The 17,148-nt window shown below is 35.2% G+C and overlaps 2 protein-coding genes across 2 annotated transcripts in view; one reads left to right on the top strand and one right to left on the bottom strand.

Moving 5' to 3' along the window:
* WASHC4 (WASH complex subunit 4) overlaps window positions 1–10,200 on the top strand; it is a 37,377-nt gene extending 27,177 nt beyond the window's left edge. Inside the window, exons 27-34 of the mRNA XM_015815067.2 lie at window positions 699–765; window positions 1,347–1,433; window positions 2,796–2,943; window positions 3,757–3,853; window positions 4,950–5,146; window positions 6,330–6,429; window positions 7,597–7,669; window positions 8,769–10,200. Of these exons, the coding sequence (XP_015670553.1) occupies window positions 699–765; window positions 1,347–1,433; window positions 2,796–2,943; window positions 3,757–3,853; window positions 4,950–5,146; window positions 6,330–6,429; window positions 7,597–7,661 (761 nt within the window). The 3' untranslated portion in view covers window positions 7,662–7,669; window positions 8,769–10,200. The remainder of the gene's footprint in view (window positions 1–698; window positions 766–1,346; window positions 1,434–2,795; window positions 2,944–3,756; window positions 3,854–4,949; window positions 5,147–6,329; window positions 6,430–7,596; window positions 7,670–8,768) is intronic.
* An 817-nt stretch (window positions 10,201–11,017) lies between these two features.
* The window catches only part of APPL2 (adaptor protein, phosphotyrosine interacting with PH domain and leucine zipper 2), a 26,054-nt gene continuing 19,923 nt past the window's right edge, over window positions 11,018–17,148 (bottom strand). The window contains exons 17-21 of the mRNA XM_015815068.1: window positions 16,146–16,320; window positions 15,566–15,602; window positions 15,336–15,476; window positions 13,746–13,793; window positions 11,018–12,237 (exon numbers count right to left, since the gene is read on the bottom strand). Coding sequence (XP_015670554.1) covers window positions 12,109–12,237; window positions 13,746–13,793; window positions 15,336–15,476; window positions 15,566–15,602; window positions 16,146–16,320 — 530 coding nt within the window. The 3' untranslated portion in view covers window positions 11,018–12,108. The remainder of the gene's footprint in view (window positions 12,238–13,745; window positions 13,794–15,335; window positions 15,477–15,565; window positions 15,603–16,145; window positions 16,321–17,148) is intronic.

The following is a 17,148-nucleotide window of genomic DNA, read 5'->3' as shown; positions in this document are numbered from 1 at the left end:
GCTTATGCTGGGATAGACAAATTGCTACCCTCTAGCTACTGTAGATTATTATAAAATTCCCTAGCATGAATTTTCTGTCCAAACATTCCAGCAACGTGGGGCAACTTTCTTTTGAATTAGAAAATTTTGTTGTTCAGTCCCTACGCCATGTCCGACTCTTCACAACCCCATCTACCATAGCATGCCAGGTTGCTCCTGTGCTCCACTGTCTCCTGGAATTTGCTCAAATTCATCTTCATTGCATTAATGACAGTAACCATCTCATCCTTTTGTCCCCTTCTTCTTTTGCCTTCAACCTTTCCCAACATCAGGGTCTTTTCCAATGAATCTTCTCATCTCATTTGGTAGCCAAAATATTTGAGCTTCAGCTTCAGTATCTGTCCTTCCAAAAACAGTCAGGGTTGATTTTCTTTAGGATTGATTGATTTGATCATATGGCAGTCCAAGGGACTCTCAATAGTCTTCTCCAATGAGGCATTTTGAAAACATCAATTCTTTGGCACTCAGTTTTCCTTACAGTCCAACTCTCACAGTTGAATTGGAAAATAATACTATTTAATTGTACTAAGGAAAGTAAATTCTACTAGATATGCCCAGCCATGTTTATTTAAGAAATGATACAATTCATCTGCTAGTATTCCAATTAGTTGCATTTGTTACTATAATATAAATTCAGCTACTACTATCTTTGTTTGAAGGGAATGCTATGGGCTATGTACGAATGATACGATCTGGTGGACTTCACTGCTGTAGCAGTGCAATTAGGTAGGAACCAATACTTTTTGTCTTGTCTGTCCATATTGTTGTACATCTTTTTCAGATCCTCCTGTTTTAATTTTTCTCTTTGCAATTAGCATATATTGCAGTGGTCCTTCGGATGTGTTTCTTCTGTTTCAATATATTATACATCTGTTTAGTAAATTTAAAATCACATACTCATTAAATTTTAAATAATTTGACAATTCATACTTGTAAAAAGGTTATGGTAATATAGCAAGTATGGATTTCATTATAGGTGTAAATAATACAATGAGTACAGGATGTTAAAAGAGCATTTAATGATGGTAAATATAGAAATTTTGATATAAGATGTCAACACTTTTGTGACTTAATACCTGAAAACTTGGATAATGTGTTGTCTAGAAGTTATGCCTTCTTGTTGATTTAGAATAAGTTACAAAAAGTACTTTTTGAGAGCAAAGCAATGTTATTTGCTAATAAAGCATGAACTACCTTGTGGTAAGGTGGGAATAGAAACACAGCCTGTAGAATAGAAAATTTATGTTCATTTATATACTTACACCTAAATAATGTCTAATTATATGAAAACCTAACAAAACTTGTAGATTTGTTCCTGACCTTGAAGATATTGTCAATTTTGAAGAACTTGTGAAAGAAGAAAGTCTGTCAGAAGAAACACAACAAGCAGCTAGGTAATTGTAATGCAAGTATAAAAATATTTTACTAATATTTGCACTGTTCTTTTTCAAACAAGTTCCAATAAAATAATATTTTGAACTCCATTCATAGCTATTCATTACAAAAGTCTGTGGGAACCAGGTCAGAGGCATCTGTTGGAGAGAGTTATTTTTGCCTTGTTTATGGCTTCTCAAAGGCATCAGTTTAATGACAAGAGGGAATGTGATGTTTAAGCAGAAAAGGTCTTGATTTGATACAGTGGGGTGCTTCTCATATTTTTCTGCTTCTATTACAAGGTTATTCATTTATTTTCTCATTGGCAAAATTCCAAGTAAAGTTCACTGAATGCTCAGGATGCAAGTTATTGATATTGTTTATTCTGTCATTAGTTTTATAGTCTACCTTTCCTCCAGAAGCTTAAAATAGTGCATATAATACTCCCAACCATTTGACTTTCGCCACCATCCAATTGCTAGATTTCATTGTTTTGATATGTCCTTTGACAAAACTCTATGGAAGATTTTATTTCCCAGTTCTTCCATACCATTATTTTAAATATCTCCTAATGTTGTTAAACTTACTGTTTAAATCTTTGCATGGAAAAAATAAGATCCCCCCCCACTCCCTACATTAAAGTAGGTGGCTTACAGTTTGACCTTATATAGATGTCAGCGATTACTAAAATCTGTCCCAAATACTCTGTTGTCAAGCTGATATTTATATACTGCATGATTTTTTTAAAAAATTATAGTAATTTTATTTAAATTGCTTAGTGACAGAAGAATTCATAATAATCTCTTCCTTTTAGCAAGTTGGGGATATCTACTTGTTTTTAGTATGTGTGCTTAGTGCATGTTTTTCCTTTGCACTCTGTATTGTAAATACATGATGGAAGATTGTTCTCACTGATTATGGGGTTTTGATTTTAATTTATTTCCAACAGCTATATTTAGCATGATTAGTTTTAAAAAACTGGCAAGCTGGCTCCCAGAAGTATTGAATAATGCTCAGATTCCATTTATCCTTTTAAGTCAAGAGTGTCCTATCTTGGCAACTTTGAGATCTGTGGACTTCAACTCCCAGAATTCTCCAGCCAGCCATGCTGGCTTTTTTTTTTAAAAAAAAATAGGAAAATGTTATTAAATATTTTCTGTTGTCTCAAAAAGAGACAAACTCTAAGATAGCAAAGAGATGCTTTAAATACTTCTTTAAAATGGTGCTAAAGATCATCATGAAACAAGTAGCTTTAATTTCTGTATGTAATTATTATGAAAAGAATAGGTCGTCCCCAAACAATATAGGACCAGAACATTTGTCCTCTAGACCAAGGGTAGGCAACCTTGGCTCTAGACTGTTGCTATATCTCTGCTTTGCAGGCAGCTGGATTCTGTACTTAGCGATCTCACCCGCAGCTCTGCAGAAGGTACAGAGTACTTCAAAATGCTTGTGGATGTCTTTGCTCCTGAATTCCGCAGTCCAAAGAACATGCATCTACGCAATTTTTATATCATTGTTCCCCCGCTGGTTAGTATTTGCATTATTCACCTTCTTAGATAACAAAAGTGATATTTAATTATTTCTTTGCTTAAATAAATTTATATCCCATTGCAATCTTGAAAGATAACAATATACAGTCATAATGAAAGCATCCTCAATCAACTTAAAGATAGGAAAGTGATCACAAATGTAAAATGTACCTATATTGAAACCTCTAGTAATTGGAGGTGGGGGGAAGCTCCATTTACAGATAATTAAACCTACCAACGTAGAAGACATCTCACTGGAAGTGTCCAGTGAAAGAGCATGTTGTACTTTACAAAGCTAAGTTTGGGGTTTGGGATTATTTTTTTTTTGACCCTGCAATCCCTTGCTTCAGGGTGAGGTTGGGGCGTTTACTGGCCGGATGCCCTTCCTGATGTCTATGCGGAGTTCGTGCCCACAGAGGGAAATATCTGCCACTACCTAGGCTTGAATTCACAGCCTCCTGATTTTGAGGCGAGAGCTCCACCTCTAAGCTACCATGCTGCTCAGGGTTTTGGATAATTATTTGAGGTCAAATAGCTAATTGCACTTTCTATTGGTCTGACTCTTAATACTGAGACAATAACCTTACAAAAAATTGCATTTAAAACTATATTTCTTCTCCACTTAAGTCATTTTTGAGAACTAAAGGTGAACTAAAGAATATCTCTGAGATGCCATCAGAAATAATGTGTACAAGTGGCGTGACCAGTGTGGCATTCTTTAAGTTTCTGGTTTGGTTTTATTATTTTGGAATTACTAAATTAGGGTAATTATTTGGGCAACCTCATGCAATCCCTGGTCTCTTCTTTTTAGGCACTCAATTTTATAGAACACTCAATCAGTTGCAAAGAGAAACTGAACAAGAAGAACAAAATTGGTGCAGCTTTTACTGATGATGGCTTTGCTATGGGTAAGTACAAGAGCAGTACAGGTAGTCCTCGACTTAAGATCACAACTGAGCCTAAAATTTCTGTTGTTAAGTGAGGCATTTGTTAAGTGAGTTTTACCCCATATTACGACCTTTCTTTCCACAGTTGTTAAGTGAATCACTGCAGTTGATTAATTAGTAACTCAGATGTTAAGGGGATCTGACTTTCCAATTGACTTTGCTTGTCAGAAGATTGCAGAAGGTGATCACATGACCTTGGGACACAGCAACAAATCATAAGTACGAGTCAGTTGCCAAGTGTCTGAATTTTGATCACGTGATCATGGGGAAGATGCAATGGTCGTAACTCTGAAAAACAACCATGTCACTTTTTTCAGGGCCGTTGTAACTTTGAACGGTCACTAAATGAACTGTTGAGTCGAGGACTACTTGTATTCCTCCTTTTCCCTTCTAACCATTTGAAAATATATAGGATAGAATCGCTTTACTTACTCAATAATATTTTTATTGAGTGACTAATTATTTACTCAGTGATCAGCAACTGTGAATTGGGAAGGGGAAATCACCTTATATTTGCTGAAATCAAGGAGGCAGAAAGCTTTTCATCCCTCTCCAGGTTTTTTTCCCCCACTTTGTCTGGGCTGGCTCAGCTTACTTCTTTCCCTCCTTTTAATAGAACTCTCCCTTTTTCCGACTCCTTTTCTGTCCTGTCTTTGTGGCTTGTGCTTGAAGGAATAAAGGTTTTTTGGGATGGGTATACATTTGCCTGTTTTTGGGGTAAATTGATTAAATACCCTTTTTAATTGTAATCTGTATTTTTTAATCTGTAATCTGTAAATTGTAAATTAAATACTCTAATTATAATCTGTATTTTATAAATGTAATTTTATCGGTATTTCAGGATAAGTGCATTCTAATAATTTTTATTACAATGTTATTATTTTGTTTTATATTTTAAAATTTATTTTTCAAGTTATAATTACTTGTGTTATGCTGGCCTCTGATCAAAATAAAAATAAATCAAGAATAATAAATTTAGGCCAGTTTAAAACAAACCGTGCAAAATCTGCGATTATTTTTTAATTGGGGGTGGGGTGGGAATATCTATATCTTTCAGGTGTGGCTTACATTTTGAAACTCCTGGATCAGTACCAAGAATTTGATTCCCTTCACTGGTTCCAGTCAGTACGGGAGAAATATGTGAAAGAAATCAGAGCATTAGCAAAGCAGCAGAATGTCCAGTCAGCTAGTCAAGATGAGAAGTTGCTACAGACCATGAATCTTACTCATAAGCGACTGGAAGTTTGTTTGCAGGTATTTTAAATCATTAAATTACAGTCTCAAATGATTTTTAAATATCAAATAGGTATATGCACACTGAAAGATAGGATCTCCTAAAAGTTTCATTAATTTAGTGCTAATAATGCAATAAATTTTTAAAATACTCAAAAAACACCCATAGGTTTTTGCTGGAAGGCAGTTTTGGTGAATCACTAATGTTTAATCCTGACCTGGGCATTTCATGGCCTGTAGGCCACATGCGGCCCATGGATGTTCAAGCCCAGTCCGTGGTGCCAGGGTGCGAGGCATTGGAAACGGGAGGATGGTGTTGGGGGGGAGTGGCAGTTGCCCTCCACAATAGTCCCAGATTCTTAAGTGACCCTCTTAGGAAAATTAATTTAAATCAGCCCTGTTTAATCAATACCAAAAGTTATTAGAGAATGAACTTAGTGATCTTTAAAAGTCTCCACTGCAGTTGTGAGCAAGATGGCTAATACTGTTGTCTCCTGGTGTTCAAAACCAAAAAAACCCACTCTCCTGTGGCCTCTTTACACATCTCTCCACGTATCTGGAGCATTTATGGGTAATCTCCCATGTTGTCCTTATCTGGAGAAGTGACTGGCCTACTCACCACTTACTTGGTCTTTTGCAGAGGGATCTACAGTTCTCCTCTCCTGGAAGCTTCAACTATCTTAAGGAAATAATTTGAGTCAGATTCTTTTTTTTAATGGGTTGAAATGAGTGTCTTAAATTAATTTAAGGCTTATGGCACTAATGTCTATGACTCATCCAAAATAATGCAAAATCCTGTAGGCTGAAAAATTTTCCTTTAACTACTCCGAAGGGCCATCTAAAAGTGCTGCTGAAATGATTTTTTGGGGGGGGATGACACCTGGAGCAAACTTTATTAATGGATTATAAATAATTGATCTTGGACAAGAAACTGTCCAAAGGAACACAGGTAATCTAGGAATACGTACATTATAAGTAGGGTATTAACAGTAAAATGAAGAAAAATATATTCAATTCTATGCTTTGAATAATATTCTTCACCAAATTGTGTTGATAATATGCAAAATATGCTATTGATAATTCAGGTATAAATTGTGCACAATATTTATGGAAGTTTCATATATTCATGCACCTTAAAGCAACTTGGAGATTCTGTGATTCTGTGGCATGTTAAAACATGCAGATCTATTTTCATTTCTCATAGGAATTTGAACTACTTTATTTCTCACTAAGCAGCGCACGGATCTTTTTTAGAGCAGATAAAACTGCAGCAGAAGAAAACCAAGATAAAAGAGACAGTGAAGGTTAGTAGGAAATATTCTGCTCTCTGGGGAGTTGTGGCACCGAATGCAAATTGTTTTCCATTCCTATGTGCACTAAGCTACAAATCCATGGAGGAATAAATACTAGTAAAAAAAAATAGCATTCCGTTTCTATAAGCCTGAATTTTATTATCACCAATTTAGAGAATGAGTAGGTAATTCAGACTAGTGGAATAATTCACATTAATATTGTGGTTTTTCACTGAACAATTGCTAGAAAACATAATGAAATAGTAGGCTATTTTAGGTATCCTTGATTTTCAACCACAATTTAGTCCAAAATTTCTGTTGCTAAGTGAGACCGTTGTTAAGTGAGTTTGCCCCATTTTATGACCTTTCTTGCCACAGTTGTTAAGTGAATCACAGGAGTTGCTAAATTAATAACATGGTTGTTAAATGAATCTGGCTTTCCCATTGACTTTACTTAATAGAAGGTCACAAAAGGTGATCACATGACCCTGGGATGCTGCAACTGTCATAAAAGTGAACCAATTGCCAAGCATCCAAATTTTGGTCATGTGACCATGGGGCTGCTGCAATGGTTGTGAAGTGTGAAAAACAGTCATAAGTCACTTTTTTCAATGCTGTTGCAACTTTGAACCATCACTAAATGAATGATTGTAAGTTGAGGACTACCTGTAGTGCTAAATACAACAAAGATCTGTAATACTTTAAAAATAATGCATTTATTATAGCCTAAGTTCTTACGTGGCACTATCCATTTCATCAGATAAATGGAATGATGTTCTTTTGGAAAGTATATAATCTATGTTTAGAAGAGAGAATAACAAACAGAAAATAAAATATAGGAATTTCAGATTGTGGGATAGTCTATTCACAAAATAGTTTTAGAGTGTGGCATATTTTTGCATTTAGAGGTAACTTACATATTAGCTAAGATGTTCGTTGCTATTTAGATAAATGGTAGCCGTATTTTTTTTCTTGGCATTTCACTCTTTTATTTCTACTGATATTCTACCCCATATAAAAGCCCTTTTGATTCTACCCCATATAAAAGCCCTTCACAAACATCTGTCCATTGGAAATTATTAGTTCAGAATTAATTACATGAATGTGTAAAAAGCATCTATTTTTTTACTCAATGGTGAAAATATAAAATAGTTAAAATGGGCTCTTTTTGTATTATAGAAGAATCTGCAAAAACAAACAACGACCTTTCAAATTCTACTTCTGCAGATCCTCTTGTAAAATGAGAGCTCTGGTATGGTTAATTTATGGATGTGATTATATGGCTTTTCTTAATAGTGTTTCCAATTTAGAAGCTATATTAACATAGACATTTAAGTGTTGAAGCATTCAGAAATATAATTTATTTATGTTCCTCCAAAAAGGTGAGGATTCCTACCCTAAAATTAATTGCACTTTTTCTATGTTTCTAGCAAACCTAGAAGAAATGTTAAATATTTGTTTAAATTGCAGCATCATATTGAAATTGAATACTGTGATATAACTGTGAATTCTGATTATTTTATAAAGGGGGGTCAATAATTGCACTGAATTTGGATAGGCTTCCCCATCCAGAAGTAATGGGTGAGAAAATAATGCTTACTTATAGATTTTGGTTCAGGGTGAGTTCTTATACAGCACAATGGCAAAAGTATTGTATTTTTTGTATTTTAATTGATTGTTAGCCGCCCTGAGTCCGAAAGGAGAAGGGCGGGATATAAATGTAAATAATAAATAAATAATAAATAAATAAGCAAATGAAATAGCATAAAAGATAGCTGTGCACATTTTGAAAAATGATTTGGAAGAAGCAATTTAGGCTTTGTATCAGCCAGCACTTCTTTAGCTGTTCTTTAAAACTGATTTTTTTTCAGGTTTCCTCAGAAGAAAGGAAAGCATGTTGCTTTAAGAGAGTTTTTTTTTGTGGTAAATCCCTAAAACTGCACTTTTCACACAGATGCCTACTTTAATGAGTAGCTGAGAAGTATTGTCTTCGAATGAGGTCTGAATTGTTTCTTCTGAATAATTTTCAACGGGTGCAGAGCCCTACTTACAAAGTGCCATTTCATCTTTTTTTTTTTCAAAATGCTTTTTTTTAAAAAAAAAAAAAAGTTCTGATTACCATCTGACTGCAAAAAAAAAAGGAACAAACTAACAAATTAAAATTTAAAAACAGACGGCTTTAATCTTTAAAAAGAAATTTTCAGTTGTGCTTGTCTACTAATAGATTCCTTTTCTCCTTCATTCACTTAAATCTGCTCCTAGGGATTAAGGATAATTTGGGGAGGGCGTTGAAAAGGTGAACGTTTCTCAGAGTGTATAGCTTGATTTATTTGTTGTTTTATGTTCTGTAGAACTCTAGAGCAACTGTGATTTGTTGAAATGGATGGAACCAGATTGGCATAGATCATCCACCTCATCGGTCTGATAGTGAGCCAGACGTGCTATGAAATATCACATAATTTATTGTAATACTCACTAAGGACAGTATTTGGAGTTCCAGTCAAGTATGCTACTTTGATCCAAGATGTGATTGATAAGGGAGAAAATTTGTTATTAGAAAGTTTTAAAATATTCTTATACCTAATGGATTCAATAATACTAAATGTATAAAATGACATCCTTAATATGGTTGTTACTGCTTGTTTCCCAGTGCATATAATCCCCCTTGAAAAAAAAAGACTGTCTAATTCATAGATTTTACCAATTAGACTGCTGACTTAAATGGACAACTTGCAATGTCCCAGAGACTGTATAAGCATACTAAGCTTAAGGTAGCTATGTGCTGTAATAAACATACTCATTTTCATACCTTTTTGGCATTTAATTTGAGAGACTCCTATTTTAGATATACGGATAATTGTACAGTGTTAACTAAACTAACATCTTTGTGAGATACTGAAAAAAGCATCCTTAATTGTCTAGATTCTAAAAGCATGTATATGCAATGTTATTGTGAATATGTAAACATAGAGCTTTGTGAATATAGGATGGTTGCTACTCTTACAAAAAATGAAACTGTAAAACCAAGTAGTGCAAAAATAATTTGGGCCTTGAATTCAACTCAGTTCTTGGAAGTCTAATATTGTGTCCTTCTGCCACAGAAAAAGTTGTTATAGCGTTTGGGCTTTCAGTAGATAAAAGCCTTTCACAGCTGTTATATGTGTGGCAGATTAAACGGGAATTAGGAATTATTTAACGTAATTGTATAGGATCGGTGGTGGGTTCAGTAAGACATGGAATTATTGTTTGCCTTCTTCTGTTTCATCTTGTGAATAATCTGTCTTCCAACATGGAGACAGTAGCTATGGCATCTTCTCCACGTATTTTATTTACAAAAGCATGCCACAGAGAGATTTTTCTCTTTCAAATTCTTAATCTTTATTTGTAAGGAATCTTTATTTTCTGTGAAATACGTAATTGAACACAAATGTCTAGGTCACTTCCAGTAAAGGTTCTCTTAGCTGTTACATGGTCTTCCAAAATAAAATCGCAAGGCCTACCAGGAGTGATAGGGATTTACTCAGCAAAGCCATGAATATTTTGTATATTTGTATGTTTGAGCTTTTGCCAAAGTTACTGAAGGGAGATCCTGTTGTCATTGAGTTACTCTGACCTATTCCATCTATGTTCACATTCTCAGGAATGAAAGAGACAAAATTATAACATGTCTTATTCTAATTCATTTACAAAAACAAAATGAAACAAAACAAAAAACCTGTTACCTCAATACTTTCTTGTTAGATATTCTGTACATAATGTTAATAAATGGAAATTTGGAAAAAATGGATTTGTATATAATGGTCACAAGCCTGGGATGTTTTGACTTCTTTGCTGTATCTTTAATGAGAACCAGGTTTACCAATGTAGATACTTCAATCTACAGCTAAACCAGAATGCTAAAATTGATTTAATCAATTTCATAGGGCTAACTGAAATATAATTTATTCTATAGTAAGTTTTGAAATAAATTTCATTTAGAAATGTGCCCCACATTCTTTCTAATGGATAACAAAAAGTGAAGTATACTTGTTTAAATATAATAGTGTCAGTCCGTTCTAATAGTTCTTTATTTATAGTTTGATCACTACTAAGATACCTCTGTATGGAATCTATAAAATACAGAGTAATACGACTAGGCAAATTCAGAGGGCACCTTCTGCTTCTATCTCTAGAGCAGCCAAAATACGATCCATTTCTGTTTCACTGCATATAGTTCGTATCAACTAGATTGGATGTTAATATTAACATGGGAACAGCTTCAGCTAATATAAGCGTATTGCACTTAAATGATTTGATCTGCTTATATTTATTATATTAATTAGAACAATTTGAATATTAATACAGAAAACTTCGGTACAATACACTTTCAGAATCTCTACTGGCATTTTTCTAGTCTTCTAGTTTAAAACTCTTAAGATGTTATTAAATCATAACATGTCCTGTACTATAATTTACATAATTGAATCCCTTTCTCATCTATTTTTCAGGCTTACTTTAGCCATTATTGCTGAAACTGTTGTAGTGCAAGATGTGGACCTTGTTTTAACATTAAAACATCATATAAACAATTAAAGTTAGATAAAATTATTCATGAGATCCAGCTATCATTGTAATTTATTTACAGTGTGTTTTTAATTTAAAAGAGTAAACCTAAAGCTACCAAAGCAGATATATCCAAATTTGTGCTGGCTCCACGAGGAAGAATGTCAAATAAAGAAGATAGTATAAGCACTGCTGTGCCCAGCTTGATTTTCTTTCTGAAGAAACTGCTTTTCCCAGGATAGTGTGAAAGTGCTTCTGGTGCTGCTTATATCTAGGTTTGAAGAAATTGTTTTGTCTTCAAGAAATTGTTTTGTCTTCATCTTCTATCAAATTTGTAAACTTTCATGTGAAAGTAGGAAAGCTGTTGTCTTGTCTTACAAAACAGTGCAAAAATGTTAGCCAACATCTTATTTGAATGGCAGTGATAACCACTCACTCATCTTTTCTTCAGCCTTGATAAATGATTGAGATTCATAATAGTTCTAACTTGCTTTCTGGTCCATCTATTTTCTATTCGCTTGAGTTTTTTGTTTTACATTATCACAAATTAGGCACTTAATTCTGAAAGCTTAACTCAGATAAACGTATAAAAATAAATATTAGTAGAAACTGTTATTGAATATCTTTCTAAATAGCCTAGTTTAAAATAGCTTTCCCATTACTTTTCAAAAAGGTATGCAAATAGGAGCAAATAAAGTATTTATCACTGAGATTATATTCCAAACACTTCAATTCTTCTACTTATTTCAATTAAGATGCAAAATATTAGTTTGTCTGTGAAGTGCCTCTGTATTTTATTCCAGACTTTCAGAAATTTTGTGGCCTGTGCAATTCCTTCCTCTCTACTATAGCTAGTAGAATTATGTGAAATATGTGTTTATTTATTTATAAATTTTGTGAATACATGTTCATGAGGAATTAATTCTTTGCTGGTGGCAGTGATGACTTTGTGGTCCTCCCATCAGTATCAAGATGGTTTGGTACTGAGGAAGAATTTTAAAAAGACTGTCAGTTTTCTATACCCAAAATTTGGATCAAGTTCTCATCTCTTGGTGTTTATTCTAGCCCATCTATGTTGGACCACAGCTGAGAGCACAGGGCATTCTCTCTTATGGGCACCATCATCTCTCCACTGAGAGAAATTACAAGTTATGCTTCTGACTCCTGTTCTTCTCCATGTACAACATTGTCTTCTTCTGACTGGTCATTCAATAACTTGAATTTTCCATCATTAGTCAGAGGCATGGATGATATTAATTGAGCTAGAGCTTTTGGATCCTATAATTAAAATGACAAATGAAAATTATTCAAGGCAAATAAAATGTAATTTCATGAATGTCTTTTCAAAAAGCAGCCTATAAATCAAGAGCCAGTTTCCTTTCTGCTGTGTTCCCACACCAGACCAGCCACTAAAAGCCCATGCTATTTATGCCTGCAGTGACATTTTCTCAAAAGTTCTCATAAGGTACTGTATATCTTAACAATTCCCATGGCTAGAAAATGTTTTGTTAATCATCTTACAGACATTGTAAACTGACTTCATATTTTTACTTTCCTGAAGTCGGCTTTCAGTTGACATTTTTAATTCCAACTGAAATAATATCTAGAATCATTTTCATTATATTGGAATGCTTTTAACATGATTCTATTAGATGATGGAGAAACAACAGTTCTTAACTGAGAAGTTCGTGTGAGTGCAAAAATTCCTGTGTATATTTCTTGAATTAGACTAGAAAAATGGAAATGGAAATCAAATAAGGGTGGCCTAATTTTGCATACTTGGAGTTTTAAGATTATTTTGGGTACTCCCACAAAACAGCTTCCAAAGTTAGTGACATAAACATCTGCTTGACAGAAGACAAAATGATAAGAACACATCCTGCAATACTTGGTTTATGTTCAGGTGATTGTGTAAAATTATAAGCTCCAAACAAAATACTGGATTCCAGTCATGTTTAATGTATAATTTCTAAAGGGGTCTACATGGCCCAGGAAACTCCTCCCCCCACACACACACACACACACACACACACACACACATTTTAGTCAGTTTTTGACTTCTGGCAAGTGCCTTGACTAAACTGCCTTTAGTTTTCTTGACATAATTTTAGAATGATTTACCATTGCATACTTCCTAGAGCTGAGAGAAAGTGGCTACCCAAGGCCACCCAGTTGGCTTTGTACCTAAGGTAGGATTAGAATCCATGGTCTTTCAGTTTCTAGCCTGATGCCTTAACCACAAAACCGAACTGACTCTTCCAAGAAACAAACTCAGTCCTAAAAATCATGCTGAAGGCTGCTGTTATATCAAGACAATGGGGGGGGGAAGCAAATAGACAACCCAAGAACTTGTCAAAGCTTATTTGTTTGACCTTGTATTGACCTTCATAATCCTTCATTATCAAGCTCATTTTTCCTAATTTATCATCTAATAGTTATTCAAAACTCAACATGCTTAAGTTCAGCGGAAGTAGATACTTACCTGATCCATATCTGTAAGCAAATTAGATGCTAGTTATCTATACTTGGTTACTGGCTGAAGGACTCCCTAAGCACATCACATGCACTATACAAAACATTGAAATCACTCAATTCAATACCAAGAGTTGTTATTTAGTAACTAAGTTTATGGAATTTACTGTATAGAATTAGCTCCAGATCATATCCTCTTAATTCTAAAGTAAAGGTGATTTGTTTGAATTCTGTGTAGTCATAACAATAAATACCAGAGAATCAAAAGCCATATTTTATTCAGAGGATAAGGAATATGAGGTTAAATATATTACCTTTCGAGCCTCAATGATTTCCTTCCCCAGATTTATTGCATAGCAAATCTACAGAAGAAACAGAAGCTGCCTTAGTACCACTTACATTTTTTTCTTGATTATACTACCTATTTAAAACTGCAAATAAATGGACAAAGCTCAGTATTTCCTGAATAATTTCTCCTATCACTGGATCTGGATTACAGGTTCAGAAAACATGTGGCAACATTCCCAATAATAAAATTAAGACCACCAAACAGTCTGTGAAAGCTTTACAATGCTGTACTAACAGCATTTATGACAAGGAAAGACGCTTCAGACCGTTGCTGAAGCAACAGTTTTCTGGCACTGGCAGGAGTTTAGAACAACTGTTTACTTCCAATTAGTTGTCAGGCACTAGCCATATAACCATCCAGATACTGACTATAATGCTCATAATATAATTAGCTATGACTAAAGGAAATTGTAATCCAACAACCTGTATAAGGAAACACAAATCGTACTCCTTTCTATGGTACTACTGCTCTATTTCCAAGCCATAGGTTGGAATTAACAAAGGAAATTCTACCAATGGGTCATTTTAAATGGATACCATAAGCAGAAGAAAACATTCCATTTCAAGGCCAGTCACACTCTCAGCCCAATTCACCTCACAAAATTGTGGGGAAAATAGGGGGAAACGTGTGTTGGGTATGTTCGTTGCCTTGAGTTATTTGTAAAAAAAATAAAAGCGGGCTACAAATAAACTGTTTGCTACCTTGAGTTATTTTTAAAAATAATAAAGGCAGGATAAAAATAAACTTTCTTGAACTGAAATAAGCCCATGATATCAAGGTTACAGGTACTCCTTGACTTACAACTACTACTGGACCAGAATTTCAATTGTTAAGCGAGTCATCGTGTAACTAGACCTAATTTTGTGACCATTTTACCATGGCCATTAAGTGAATTGATGTGATCATTAAGCGAATCTGGCATCCCCCATTGACTTTGCTTATCGGAAGCCGGCTGGGAAGGTCAAAGGCAAAGTCAGTGGGGGATGATTGTGATGATAGAATGCTGCAACCATTGTAAATGTGAGCCAATTGCCATGTGCCCAAATCATGACCACAAGACAGGAGATGGTGCAACTTTTATAACTTCAAGGATGGGATCTAAGTCACTTTTTTCAGCACCAACATAACTTCAAGCCATCGTTAAATGATCATAAGTCAAGGTCTACTGGTATCAAAGAGGACATGTTAGTTTGAAGGCTGCATTAGATTTTGTGCACTATAATTTGAAAGTGGACAAGATCAGGACCAATTTTTGGATGATTATTTGAAGAGTAACAAGCAGTTGGGAAGCTTAAGAATTGGAACTCCACAAAAAATAAAACAAAACTGGAAATAAATCTCTCAAAATGTTTGGCCCAATCCATTCTGAGGGTTGCAAAAGAGGTGCTGCTTAGTTACACATCCTATATTCTTATAATGAACTTGCTGCTATTGCTGTTTTTATTTGACTGCATTTTACAAAACAGTTGGGTCATTAGCTCATAACACTGCATTTCACTGAAGAAAGCAGTTACATGTATGAAGTTCTAATTATACAACAAAGCTATTTCCATACCTTTTCACCTTCAGTGTTACTCTCAAACACATAAGCACTCATGCCCTCTTCACCTGGCAATTCAGAGGCACAAACCACAAACCCAAACAGCCTCTTGTTTTCCTTGTGAGCAGCAAACTGTGTCACATTGGCTAGTTCAAACTGAAAAAGAAAGTGAAAATAATATAAATTTACCCAAATTCTCAGGGACTGCAATTTTTCTGTAGTGATAAAAGAAAGCATGTGCTTACATTTGATCTTGTAACTTGTGTTTGAGGATCTATCAATCTGTTAATGGAAAAATATGTTCAAGTTTAAAAGGCAATAAACTCCATCATGACTGAATCCAGAGCAAACCTTCTATGAACAAAACAATTTTTGATGAAGTTGAAACTCCTGCCAATAAGGGATGGGGCATGGCATCTCCCTCCCCTTTCCAGGCCCTGAAGAAGAGCGATCAATAACTACCACTCATGAAGGCTAGCATTGCCTTCATCATCAGTAGTTTTTTTCACTACTTACAGCTTGGGATGCACAAGACTGTGACTATTTAGTTGAGTAATGAAAAGTATCAAGATGATTTGACTAGACATGCCTTTGATCTAGCAAAGCTCTTCTTAGGTTTTTAGCTCCTCCCACACTTTTGTTGAAGGACCAACACTGGGGCAGATGTGCATCAGATAACAAAATCTGCCTCCTCTCCCTAATGTTTTTTCTGTGACTGTGATTCCATTCCTACAATCACTTTACAACTAAAACCACAGAAAGGGCACAAAACTAAAAGAGGGAAAGTTAAGTGGGAATGGATCAGAGAAGGCAAAGTATGCTTACTTCAGGTCATTGCTGGTGACCAAGAGATGGGATTCAGTTGTACGGAAAATGTTATGAATGGCCCGAGCTGCCAACACCTGTCGCGTTGCTTCATAGATCACCTCCACTGTGTGGTCAGATCTGACAGCCATAGAGCCCAAAAACCGAACCACAAACATGTGCTGCAGGAGTGAATCTGGGGGTTGTGGGGCAGGAGTAGGGAGGAGAGAAATGGAAGGAAATCTGTTTATACTGCCTTTCAACATAAGAACAATTTTCTTTAATAGATTCCTGCAAAAATTATTACTTCAAAGAGAAGTCTCCCCATCTGCAATATATTTCAAATCTCAGTTGACATAGATGCTCAAGTAGTGATAAATACTCTAAAACATCTAATATCAAGGCTACATTCATTTTGCTCATGGAGGGCTGCTTTCTTTTTGGGGTAATATACCAGTTACTATACACCAATGAAATATGGGCAAGAACCAAAGCAGGCAGGAGCAGCACTTCCTTTCTATTACAGGTGGTCCTTGTTTAGCAATCTCAATCAGGACCGGCAACTTGGTCTCCAAATGAAGTGGCCACTAAGAAACTGCCACTGTGTTATCATCTTATTTTAGCTTTCCTTTGCTTTACAGACCTATGAAAGTCATAAATGTGAGGATTGGTTGCAAAGTTACTTTTTCATCACCATTGTAACTATGTTGTTGTTGTTGTTAGTTGCGAAGTTGTGTCCAACCCATCGTGACCCCATGGGCAACGTTCCTCCAGGCCTTCCTGTCCTCTACCATCTTCTGGAGTCCATTTAAGCTCACGCCTACTGCCTCAGTGACTCCATCAAGCCACCTCATTCTCTGTCGTCCCCTTCTTCTATTGCCCTCAATCTTTCCCAGCATCAGGCTCTTCTCCAGTGAGTCCTTCCTTCTCATTAGGTGGCCAAAGTATTTGAGTTTCAACTTCAGGATCTGGCCTTCTAAAGAGCAATCAGGGTTGATCTCCTCTAGGACTGACTGGTTTGATC

The sequence above is a fragment of the Protobothrops mucrosquamatus genome, unplaced genomic scaffold (assembly GCF_001527695.2).
Source record: "Protobothrops mucrosquamatus isolate PMUCROS unplaced genomic scaffold, P.Mucros_1.0 scaffold310, whole genome shotgun sequence".
Taxonomy (NCBI): Eukaryota; Metazoa; Chordata; class Lepidosauria; order Squamata; family Viperidae; genus Protobothrops; species Protobothrops mucrosquamatus.
Note: the sequence above shows the minus strand (reverse complement) of the source record. Positions and strands in the feature narration are given on the sequence as shown.